This window comes from Bufo bufo, chromosome 2 (assembly GCF_905171765.1).
Source record: "Bufo bufo chromosome 2, aBufBuf1.1, whole genome shotgun sequence".
Taxonomy (NCBI): Eukaryota; Metazoa; Chordata; class Amphibia; order Anura; family Bufonidae; genus Bufo; species Bufo bufo.
In genome coordinates this window covers 141711631-141724375 of record NC_053390.1, presented here as the reverse complement: position 1 = coordinate 141724375, position 12745 = coordinate 141711631, and the positions used below count along the sequence as shown (strand labels likewise).

Genomic DNA, 12745 nt, shown 5'->3' with positions numbered 1-12745 from the left:
CTGGATCACGACCTTTAGGGATGGATCCACATGGCCATATCAGCATTCGTCCCATGTTAAGGTTTGTCTTCTTCACTGGGCAGAGGTTGATTTCTGCCCAGTGATTAAGATACTGCTTTTATAATATGGTTTTGGAGGGAAAATTTCCCTCCGTTTTGCTGTGGATCACTGGGCAGTGTGGTCATTCTGCCCAGTGATGGCCTTAATTGGCTGATATTAAGGGCCTGTTATGGTCCAGGGTTTTGGGTAGAGATACCCAGACCCTGGTAACAGGTGCCTGATTGGTGGGGGAGTTCAGGAGTGGGCTATAATTGTCCTGGCTCTGCGGGCTGGCTTGCCTTTTGTCTGCACCAGCCTGTGGTGCCCTGAATCTGTGTGCCCCCCCCTATTCAAAGATAGGTCATCCTGTTTATAGGATGGACTCTGAAGTTAGTATTATTATGGTTTGAGTCTGAGTTTATGACTAGGCTCTAAAACATGTTATTGTTATTGGCTGTATTCATGAGTTAATAAACAGGCCATGGCCATTGGTTTATCTCTGCTCTCACGTGCTATGTTTTAATTTTATATTTAATGTATAATTTTTGGATGCTTCATGTGTATGGGACATAAGTGCTGTATAATTGCCATGTCTGCTCTTAAAAATGATGTAGAACAGGGATGCTCAACCTGCGGCCCTCCAGCTGTTGTAAAACTACAACTCCCACCATGCCCTGTTGTAGGCTGATAGCTGTAGGCTGTCTGGGCATGCTGGGAGTTGTAGTTTTGCAACAGCTGGAGGGCTGCAGGTTGGGCATCCCTGATGTAGAACATACAGTATCCACTGTCACCTTCCCCTTCTCCAGCTTTGCGAGCCAGCTTTCCATCCTACAGCTCAATCAGTGCATCATTAACGTATAAATATCCACCATTTATATGTTGTTAGCAGGAGCGTAGCTAAAAGCTCATGGGCCCTGGTGCAAGAGTTCAGCTTGGGCCCCCGTCCATCAGTGCTTGTTGAAAAGGGGCAGGGGAGCACATAGCCTTCCTGCTGCCTGAGGCAAACATTGAAAGGGCACCCCCTCATGCTAAATTCTTAACCTAACCCCTTCCCTCCAGCCAGAGGTGTAACTTGACCAGCATGCACTTTCTATAATGCCAGTGTCTTATGTGGCACAAGGGTCTTTGGGCCCCTCAGGCTCCTGGGCCCGGTAGCGACTGCTACCTCTGCACCCCCTATAGCTACGCCCCTGGTTGTTAGTGTATTTATATGTGCATTTCCTATTCATCGTATCACTTTCTTTTTTGTGCCGCTTATAGGTGTGTCTATAGGTAAATCTAGCTCTCTAGACATATTTCTTAACCCCTTCCTGACGTGGTGGTTTTTCCAATTTTCCATCTTTCTAATGCCACTATTTAATATTGCATAAGATGTAGTGGGAAGCTGGACTAAAAATCCAAATGTGGTGGGATTTTAAAAAGAATGCAACGCAACAGTTTTATGGGTTTCGTTTTTTTTACGGCGTTCACTATGCGGTACAATTGACCTGTTCCCTTTATTCTCCGGATCAGTACAATTACCGCAATGCCATATTTGTATCATTTTTATAGTGTATTTTAATACTGAAAAAAAAATCATCATATTCCGACCCCCACAACTTTTTTTGAGTTATTTCTACAGAGCTGTGTGTGGGCAAATTTTTGCAGGATGATCTTTTTAATGATACCATTTTGGGATGTGTATGACTTTTTAATCATTTTTTATTCAATTTTTCGTGGTAGGTGAAGTGATCAAAAAACGGAAAATTAGCCATTTTTATTCTTTTTTCCGTTACGCCATTCAGCGTATGGGATTATTTTTTTATATTTTAATAGTAGGTACATTTTCTGATGCGGTGATGCCTATTATGTTTTCCTTTTATTCTTTATTTTTGTGTTAATTTTAGGATAAGGGGTGATTTGAATTTAATATTTTGTTCCTAAACTTTTTTTTACATTTTTAACTTTTTTTTAGGCCCCCAAGTGGACCCCAATATGCAATCATTAGATTACAATTTGTATAAAGTAATGGAATTTTACCCATTACCATATACAAAGGTCGGTATATCCCAATACAGTGCTGCCACCTGCAGGCCTGAATTGGAATATGCCAGTAATAAGCCTAGTACAGGATCTGGCTTATTACTGCAATGGAACGCCTTTCCCGATCTCAGCCAGGGGAAGGCGTTCCTGCAGGGCAAGCACGCGCTTCCAGGTTTTCGACCTCTCAGATGCCTTGGTCACATTTTACCACAGCGTCTGAGGGGTTGCTGCCAATCGCAGACATTAGCCCCAGGTTTCTGCTATCTGAACACTCAGTAGCTATGGAGCTTGCTCCGCTCTGGAGCGTGCACCATCTTGAAAGAACAGACATTCGCCGTAGGTGTCGGGAAGGGATTAAAGGGGTTGGCCAACTTTTGAAGGGTTTTTGGCAACCTTACTCCTGGCCAGACCTGCAAAAGGGAAGTATACTTACCTACTCCTCATCACTGGGTCCCAGCTCCTACACTCCCCAGCCTCAGGTGCCTTGCTCAGGTTCCCCGCTGCCAACATCTGCCTTATAGCTGCTGCAGTCAATAACTGGCTCAAGCATTGACCATTGACCTGCCTCACTTGTCAACTCCCCCCCCCCCCCCCCCCCCCCCACACACACACAAAAAAAAAGGTGGCAAACCTTTTTAAGATGCTGATAAATGGCTCTAATATTACAAATATGAAACCTATAACACACCGACTCTTTGCCAAGTCTGACCTGTTATATAAGTCTCTACTATAAGACTAAATTTCCTATTTAGACATGATACATGTGTCACATCAGCTCCAATTTACAAGCCTCACCCCTGTCTGGAAAGACAGCAGTCAGGGGTCTCAGACGTAAGCAGCCTTAAGAAGTCTCAGCTATTTTATAGATTTGCCCCATTGACAGTTTTCAAGACCCTCTTGTGGCATTTTGTGACACACTTATAAATCTGCAGCTCAGTCTTTTCAGATTCACTGCCGAATTCAAGGAAGATGTCATGTATCATATCTTCTAGGAAATACAGGGGTGAATATTTATGCAACCTCCGGGTCCTTCTCATCCACTAGGTTGATTAGTGGAGCCTCCTGAGCTTTAACTTGAGGGAAAGAAAGTTGAGTAACACACTGAGAAGTGTTCACCTGGAGTCATCACTTTCATACTGTACATATGGCGTCTTATCTGCGCCTTGATCACTGCTGCTTTGCTTTGCTACATAAATTCCTTGGTGTATTCTGGAATTATGGAGGTTAGGAAGATTCTGTTCTTCAGTCATTCTGTTTATAGCAGTCAGTTCTGTCACTTTTACCCACCTCTCGAAATGTCACAGGATTACATGATTCACATTTCTTTCATCTCTCATTTCCTACATCTCAACATTTCTGTTCCTGTTGTGTTTATCCATCTGTTCATATAAAGACGGTGTAATAATCTACTCATTTATCTATGCTGCCCGAGGTGAGTGCGCGTTCAAAAAAATTTGGGCAAAACTTTTCCAATTTTTTACACAACTTTTCAAATAGATATACTGTACACTTTAGGGGGACGTTATCAAACTCTCTATGCCAGAAAACCGGGCTGAAAAAGTTGCAAAACTTGGCGCACACCATGGTTGTGTAAAATTTGCAACCTTTTGGGGGTTTAGATCCCTGCTGGTTAAAGTGGGTGGGTCAGGGTGGGGAATGACACAGGGGTGGGTATAGCCTGCCTGGTACATTTATTATAATCTACACCAGAAAACTGCCATAGAGTATAGTAGAAATCTACACCAGCTCCATCGCCGATGTACATTTCTGTTTTGGTACATGTACATTTTTTTATAATTTTGGGACATCTGATGCCAGCAAGGGATAGATTAGGGCCTCTTTCACACCTGCGGCCGGGTGTTTCAACTGGCAGGTCCGGCATACAATATTCTAGGCATATTTGTCAGATAGCCGCCGAATCTCTGCCGGACCGCATTATAGGCAGCAGGAAAGCAGTAGTATCTAGCAATCTCTACTGGAACAGCCTGCTACAAGTATGAAACTAGCCTAACACTGGTGCATTACATATGTCCAGGGCTTCTGAGCAGAGTATATATGTAGCTGGTTCCTACACCGCCCTGAACATTGTAGGCTTAGGTCAAGCCCAGGAGAGGCAGTTCTGTTACTGTTAGGGACCCATCTGCAGAAGCCACCTTGATGCCTGGTAGATGGGCCCGACACACGTTTGATCCAAAATGTGCGCAAAGAGCTTCTATTTTTTTCATTTATAATAGGTATAATACTATTTTAATTTAGTATAGTCCCTATTTCCAAGTTTTATTGTTTGTATGTGAAATGTTGTGCTTCCATACCTATTTTTGTTTGATTTCTGCATACTAGCTTTATGGATGTGCACCTGCGTCTCTGAATGTGCTAGTCTAAATTTTCTTGTATTACATACAGTACAGACCAAAAGTTTGGACACACCTTCTCATTCAAAGAGTTTTCTTTATTTTCATGACAATGAAAATTGTAGATTCACACTGAAGGCATCAAAACTATGAATTAACACATGTGGAATTATATACATAACAAACAAGTGTGAAACAACTGAAAATATGTAATATTCCAGGTTCTTCAAAGTAGCCACCTTTTGCTTTGATTACTGCTTTGCGCACTCTTGGCATTCTCTTGATGAGCTTCAAGAGGTAGTCCCCTGAAATGGTTTTCACTTCACAGGTGTGCCCTGTCAGGTTTATTAAGTGGGATTTCTTGCCTTATAAATGGGGTTGGGACCATCAGTTGCGTTGAGGAGAAGTCAGGTGGATACACAGCTGATAGTCCTACTGAATAGACTGTTAGAATTGGTATTATGGCAAGAAAAAAGCAGCTAAGTAAAGAAAAACGAGTGGCCATCATTACTTTAAGAAATGAAGGTCAGTCAGTCAGCCGAAAAATTGGGAAAACTTTGAAAGTAAGGGCTATTTGACCATGAAGGAGAGTGATGGGGTGCTGCGCCAGATGACCTGGCCTCCACAGTCACCGGACCTGAACCCAATCGAGATGGTTTGGGGTGAGCTGGACCGCAGAGTGAAGGCAAAAGGGCCAACAAGTGCTAAGCATCTCTGGGAACTCATTCAAGACTGTTGGAAGACCATTTCAGGGGACTACCTCTTGAAGCTCATCAAGAGAATGCCAAGAGTGTGCAAAGCAGTAATCAAAGCAAAAGGTGGCTACTTTGAAGAACCTAGACTATGACATATTTTCTGTTGTTTCACACTTGTTTGTTATGTATATAATTCCACATGTGTTAATTCATAGTTTTGATGCCTTCATAGTCATGAAAATAAAGAAAACTCTTTGAATGAGAAGGTGTGTCCAAACTTTTGGTCTGTACTGTATGTTAATGTCTCCCTTGTTATGTAAGTTGTGTTGCAAGTGTAAAAAGTGTAATAGTACAACATCTAAAAAAACAAACAAAGAGAAAGCCATAGCAGAACAACATGTGCAACTATGCCTAAATGTACTCAGTGCTCTGTGGACCACATTCCTTCATGGTTTTAGGAGCAATTCTTCAAAGATCCTGCACCAATCACAGCTACCTGTATGCAAACAGGTCTGAATGGTATTATAGAAATTAATTCTTGTCAATAAGCACTGTGTATGGTGTAAAATAGTTTGATAAATGATCCTCATAATATTTTCCCCTTAGGATGGTGAGAAGAAAGGTTTCATGAATAAACTCTATGCCATCCAGGAGGTCTGCGTCAGTGTTCAAGGTGTTCTTGATGAAGTGGCTTCCATTGGTGAAAGAATAAAGAAGTAAGTATCTACAGCGCATACTGGCTCATAAGGACCAGTGGTGCACCATCAATGAGGCCAGGTGAGGCGATCGCCTCAGGCAGCACCAGGTAGGGGCAAGAGAGGGGCAGCCAAAGGGCCATGGGCTGAAGGGGAAGGGGTTAGGTTAAGAAATTGGCATGAGGGAGGGGCACCATTTCAATTTTTGCCTCAGGCAGCAGAAAGGCTGGGTGCACCCCTGATGAGGACAATGTACAGAGAGTGGATTAACCAAGTTACTATTCACCTGCATTCAGAGCAGGAGGCTGCCAGTCACCACTGAGGGCACACATGTATGTACGGGACTCAAATTATGTGTTTAGTCTATGCTTTGATCGCTACTATTAGCCAAATGCCACAATATGTTTTCTGCCATTTTGACTAATAGAGGAGTGAACCCATCCCCATACTATGCTCAGGGGCAGATCTGAACTTGCTGAACAGGCGGTATATCTGCACCTTTAGTCAGTTTTTCTAAGCCAACCACTTGTGACCAGCAAGGGGTCCCCTGATCTCTGGGGTTTCAAGCATTTGCTTGGTTTGTGTGGTGCTAATGTCCACCCCTGGCTATTCTGTCCTTACACAGCGCAAGCTGGTCTTTAAATGGGTTGTGTTGCTTTAGCAAGGAGCATTTATCATGTACAGAAAGCTAATACAAGGCACTTACTAATGTATTGTGATTGTCCATATTGCCTCCTTTGCTGGCTGGATTCATTTTTCTATCACATTATGCACTGCTCCGATCCAGGGGTTACGACCACCCTGCAATCCATCAGCGGTGGCCGTGCTTGCACACTATAGGAGAAGTTTCCAGCCTCTCTGGTGGCCGGCACTGTGTGGTGCTTTTTCCTATAGTGTGCAAGCACGGACTCCGCTGATAGATTGCAGAGTGGTCGTAACCATGGAAACGAGCAGTGTATAATGTGATGGGAAACAAAATCCAGCCAGCAAAGAAGGAAAGATGGACAATCACAATACATTAGTAAGAGCCATGTATTAACTTGATAAATGCCATTTGCTGAAGTGAGACAACCCTTTAAATAACAAAGCAGCTGACTTACGCCTGACCCTTGCAGTTACACACCGCTATGGAGAGAGTGGCGGCGGCGACATGCAGAGAGGAAGGTAGCACAGGCGGCATTCGGTTACAGAAATATTTAACATCTACCTTTCATAAGAGTATTAATGACTTGACTGGGTAAACAAACAGGACACATACTGGATACCAAATATTCCCATTATATATTCATATATGTTTAGGATCAAGGCTGCAGTTTAGGCTTCTAAAGTCTAAATGACCCACAACTTTCACACCACCACCACTATGCTGTAAAAGTAATCAGAAGTAACAATAGATCCATCAACAGCAGCTTGTTGATTGTTTCCAGTTAGCAACAGGAACTTGTTTTTTTTTACTGAAAGCGAAGTGCAAACAGCAAAAGAGCTTGTGGCCGCTATAGAGCTAATGGTGTTTGAAAGGCCTATTTTGGTATATTGCCTGGCGTCGTATACTGATTTTATCTGAATGTAGTTAGCCCTTTTGGCAGATTTGATCAGTACTGCATGTCTCCTGCTAAGATAATGTACATAACAAGTCACATTCTCTATCGGTTATTGGATGTGGCTACAGTACAGCCTTTATTAATACAGCTTTGATTTATACACACATACATTTGCTACTGTAAGAAGACATGATAGAATGCTGTTATTCATGATGAAGAGCTTGACGGTCAATATTCCCAGTAAGTGTATTATTTCTAGTAAGTGAGTTATTGGGTATTGAGCAGTGATTAATAGGTGCCATTGTCTGTAATGTTGTTGAGATACAATTTATTTGGCACCATTTATCTCTGCATTTCCATCCAGGAGGAGGGAATGAAGAGTAATATGCCTGCATGTCTCATTTAGACATCCGCACTTTATTTGTTATGTCTTTTATTAGATATATGAGGGGATTAGCCGTGTGACTCATGCAATTTTTTCTCATGTAGCACATTCAACTGGACGGTCCCATTCTTAACCTGGCTGGCAATTATCGCCCTCTGTCTGCTTACGGCAGTGCTGTATTTCATCCCGCTCAGATACATCGTCCTTCTGTGGGGTAGGTAACAGATTGGTTGAGCTATTCATGCTGCTCTCTACGTGTTTTTTAAGAGGATGATTCATAGAATCAATTCTTATCTGTCTTTTTTCATATCTATCATCTATCTACCTATCTACTCTAAGGGTCATTTTTCTATTATCTATCTAGATATAACTTGTGGGCGGCCAGGAGTTTTGCTTTTCACACAGTTTGCTGCTTCAGTGTTTTTAGATCTTTTTGTCAGATTTTTCTATGGTATTTTTAACTTTTATTTACGAATACATAAAGTTTATGTAAAGACTGAGTGGGGCAGATTTACTATTGAGAATGACACAGGACACATGGTAGCGCTCACCTTTTCTTCTTCGGACAGTCATTTTTCCAAATGACCCAAACAGACTGTAGGGGACATCGTCAGAGAAAGTAACTTTACCCCAATCCTCTGCATTCCAATCCCTGTACTTCCTGCCGAATGTCAGTCTGTCCAGGCGTTGTCAACGAAAAATATTGTACAGTTTTCAAACCAGCCCCGGGATCTGAATACTTTTGTAATTGCATATAATTAAAAATGTAGTATAGCTACTGAGTTATTCAATAAAATGTATCTGTATAGCGCCACCTGCTTTGTTCTTTTTCTTATTTCTTTGTCCGGCTCACGGAAAAGGCCTCCTGAGCTGTGATAGGGAGAGAGCTGCAGCAGAAAGGACATGCCCCCTGAGCTGCAGCAGAAAGGACACTCCCCTTGAGCTGCAGCAGAAAAGACACTCCCCTTGAGCTGCAGCAGAAAGGACACTCCCCTTGAGCTGCAGCAGAAAGGACACTCCCCTTGAGCTGCCAGCTGTAAGTAAATCTAGCAGAGCAATGAATGGGGAGACTGGATCCATGTGAGGTACAGGGCTGGTTCTAACTTTGTTAGAAAGAGATTGTCATACACTATATGATGCCTTATTTTCATATGGGATAATCCCTTGAATGTTTTTCTTGGAGAGAAGTGGCTTCTTTGCTGCCCTTCTTGACACCAGAACCGGTGAGCGCTACCATAAGTCCTGTGTCATAAGAACAGTAAACCTAAAGCATCCTGAGACCATTCATATGTGGGGTTGCTTCTCATCCAAAGGAGTGGACTCACACACACATTTAGCCTAAGGGTCCATTCACACGTCCGCAACTGGGTCATCAGAAATGGGTGCGGACCCATTCATTCTCTATGGGGCCGGAAGAGATGTGCTCTCCACATCTGCTTTTTTCAGAGCGCGGCCCCGAACTTCCGGGCTTCGGCCCCAAACTTCCGGGCCGCGGCTCCACAAAAAAATAGAACATGTCCTATTCTTGTCCGCAATTGCGGACAAGAATAGGCAGTTCTATTGGGGTGCCGGCCGGGTGTATTGCGGATCCGCAATACACCACGGACGTGTGAATGGACTCTAAGGCCTATTGCACACGACCGTATGGCTTTTTCAGTATTTTGCGGTCCGCAAAAAATACGGATGACTTTCATGTGCATTCCGTTTTTTGCAAAATGGAACAGCTGGCCCCTGATAGAACAGTACTATCCTTGTCCGTTATGCGGACAATAATAGGACATGTTCTATCTTTGAACGGAAAAACAGAAATACGGAAACGGAATACTTACAGAGTACATTCCGTTTTTTTTGCTGACCCAAAAAACTGAATGGAAATGGGAAAGAAAATGTTCGTGTGCAAGTGGCCTAAGAAAACTGCCATGAATAAAGAATGGTATATAAACATCCTCCAAGAGCAACTTCTCCCAATGATCCAGTAGCAGTTTGGTGATAAACAATGCTTTTTCCAGCACGATGGAACAACCTGTCACAAGGCAAAAGTGACAACTAAGTGACTCGGTGACCAAAACACTGAAATTTTGGGTCCATCGCCAGGAAACTCCCCAGATCTCCATCCCATTGAAAGCCTTTGGTCAATCCTCAAAGGCAGGAAAACCTTTGGTCACCACCAGGCAGAAGGTAGAGCTCTGGGGCAGGGTTGGTCACCGTGAGGACTATGACCACCCTCGTTGCCACCACTCCCAACATCTCCATTACCTCACTATGCCCTCCCCCAGCTGGGTGGCATTCTGCAACAGTATTTCTGTTCAACAACATGAGACTCCCAGACAGTGTGCTAAATGTTGCTATGAAGAGTTTACGTGTTGCCTTGTTCCCCTTGGAGCACTTTATACTTGATGGTGTTCTGCAGTGGTGAGTACAATATCATGTACGACATGCCACACCAGCACTAAAGAGATTGAAGCGCAGAGTTGGCTCCATTAACATATCACATACAAAGGTCTTCACAGAGTTCTCCCAGGTGACAGCTCTTCTGCCAAAACACAGAAAGCAGGGCCAACATATCTAATTCTGCTGCATAATGGCATGACAAATATAGTTTGGTTTTTATATCCAGCTTTTGGAAGTATAATTATGTTCCAGATTGTGGGCTTATTGTTTACTGTATCTTTACAAACAACTTTTCTCCATATGTCTTGTAATAGTTTCCAGGGTCCTCCTAAACTAAGAAAGGTGTAAAATTTAAAGCAATTTTATAAAGGTACACCCGCAAAAATGTTTATTCTGTAACCTGTGACAAAAGTTCACAATGTCAGTTTTAGTGAAGGTAATTTTCTTACCGGTGACTACATTTCTGAGTTACCTACTCCCTTCTTGTCCTCAGCTGTGTCATGTGACCAACATCTGACTCTCCAACTGACGTGACAGTGTCTTATGTGTGGAGAGAAAGTCAGTTTTTCTATTTATTCCTATGTCAGTCTCATAGGAATGTAAAGTGTAGTCATTTGTTAGGGAGACTTCATAGAACTAAGTGTCACAGGTGGATCTAGCACGGGAACTACCAGGGTTTCTCTTTAACCCCCTAAGTGATCAGCCTATCATTGCCGAATTCCAAGAGCTATAACTAATTTATTTTTCCACTGATATAGCCATATAAGGGCTTATTATTTGTGCGACAAGTTGTAGTTTTTAAAGGCCCATTTTGGGATACACATAACTCTTTGATTCACTTTTATTAACTTTTTCAGGGGGGGAATAGAAAAAAAAATCTATATCTCCATTGTCTTTTTGAGGCATAAATAACCTGATAACTTTACTCTCTCGCTTTTTATTCTTTTTTTTTTTTTTTATGTTCGCTGTGCATCGTAATTTACATAATAATTTTATAGTTCAAGTCGTTACAGATGCAGTGATACCAAGTATGTGGAGGGGTTACTATTTTTTCTATTGAAAAGGCCTTTTTTTAATGAAAATTTTTTTTTTTTAAACTTAAAACTTTTTTAAAATAAAACACTATTTAATTCTTTATTTTAAATTTTTTTGTTTTAAAAGGGAACTTTGACATGCGATCTTCCGATTGCCTCCTCTTATGTAGTGCAGTGTATTATGCTTTCAGGAGGATACTGCCCGAAAATCTATTTAGGCCATGCCTTTGGCACAGCCTAATAGGCATACACTGAAGGCAGATATAGGGGCCTTCACTAATGTCAGCAGAACATAACTGTATGACTTATATCTCCCTGCCTGCCACCGTCCGTGCTTAAAAAGGACTTTTATAATATGCAAATGAGCCTCTAGGTGCTTGTTGGGCGTTGCTGCAGCACCTGGAGGCTCCGTTCTCTCACCGTTTGGCACGCCCTTGTAAAGGTGATTGACATCCTCGGTCTCCTCCGTGCCCCGCACATCCCGCACCTGCTACATAACCATTTTTCTGATGACAGAAACCCTTTAAGATGGCTTCATCGAAGCCCTTCAAGGAGAGCCAATCACGGCCAAAGAGGCACAGCACTTCTGCTCCATCATTTCAACACCCAGCACAACACCAATCAAATCTTCTGAAATGTCCCTATGACGTGAAATTTTTTGTGAGTGCAGGAAAATGTCATCAAAAATTGCATATTAAATTTTTATTTATTTTTTTCTTACAATAACTTGTACAAAGAATCTCTGGCATTAAACAACTGTGACAACATAATGGTGGCACAGGCACTACATGCCATAACAACCATGACATGTCACCAAGGCTTTAGACTTCATTTTTGTTTAGTGTCCTAGCTCATGTTTCCCACCAGTCCACTCAATTGTGCCTATTTCTAGACCTCACAGATTTGTGGAAGGATAAAGCTGCATGTACGGTAGTAATTCAATGCCCCGCAATTTTATGTGTGGCTGTCATATGTTAAAAATAAGACAAGAAACAGACTTAGAATACAATGAAGGGGGGAGGCCATAGGTGAAATGTAAATTAAGGGAGGATTTATCAAACTGCTGTAAATTAGAACTGGCTTAGTTGCCCATAGCAACCATGTAAAGTAGAACTGGCTTAGTTGCCCATAGCAACCAATCAGATTCCACCTTTCATTCTTGACAGCTGGAATCTGATTGGTTGCTAAGGGCAACTAAGCCAGTTCTACTTTACACCAATTTGATAAATCTCCCCCTAGGTCTTTATAATTGGAGCACAGCCGTATTCTGGGTCCTATAATGTCTACTTTTAACATGAACTAAATGATTCATGTATTTAAGTCATGTCTCCTTTTTCTCTGCAATTCTAGGTATAAATAAGTTTACAAAGAAAATTCGCAGTCCTTACATGATTGACAATAATGAGCTTCTTGACTTCCTCTCCAGAGTTCCTTCTGATGTGCAGCTGGTGAGTACCAAACGGTGTGCCTCTTACCCTAATGACACTACCCCTCTCCAGGCCTGAGGTTTCAGTTGTTTGGAAGTGATCAGTGGATTTTTATTAAAGAAAACCTGTGAAAGAAAGATTTTTATTTCTTCTGACAACCACATA

At 42.2% G+C, this 12745-nt stretch overlaps 1 protein-coding gene across 1 annotated transcript in view; it reads left to right on the top strand.

The window, feature by feature from the left end:
* Positions 1–12745, top strand: part of MCTP1 (multiple C2 and transmembrane domain containing 1) — a 796241-nt gene that overhangs the window by 777180 nt on the left and 6316 nt on the right. The window contains exons 18-20 of the mRNA XM_040421550.1: positions 5714–5823; positions 7833–7942; positions 12504–12601. Of these exons, the coding sequence (XP_040277484.1) occupies positions 5714–5823; positions 7833–7942; positions 12504–12601 (318 nt within the window). The remainder of the gene's footprint in view (positions 1–5713; positions 5824–7832; positions 7943–12503; positions 12602–12745) is intronic.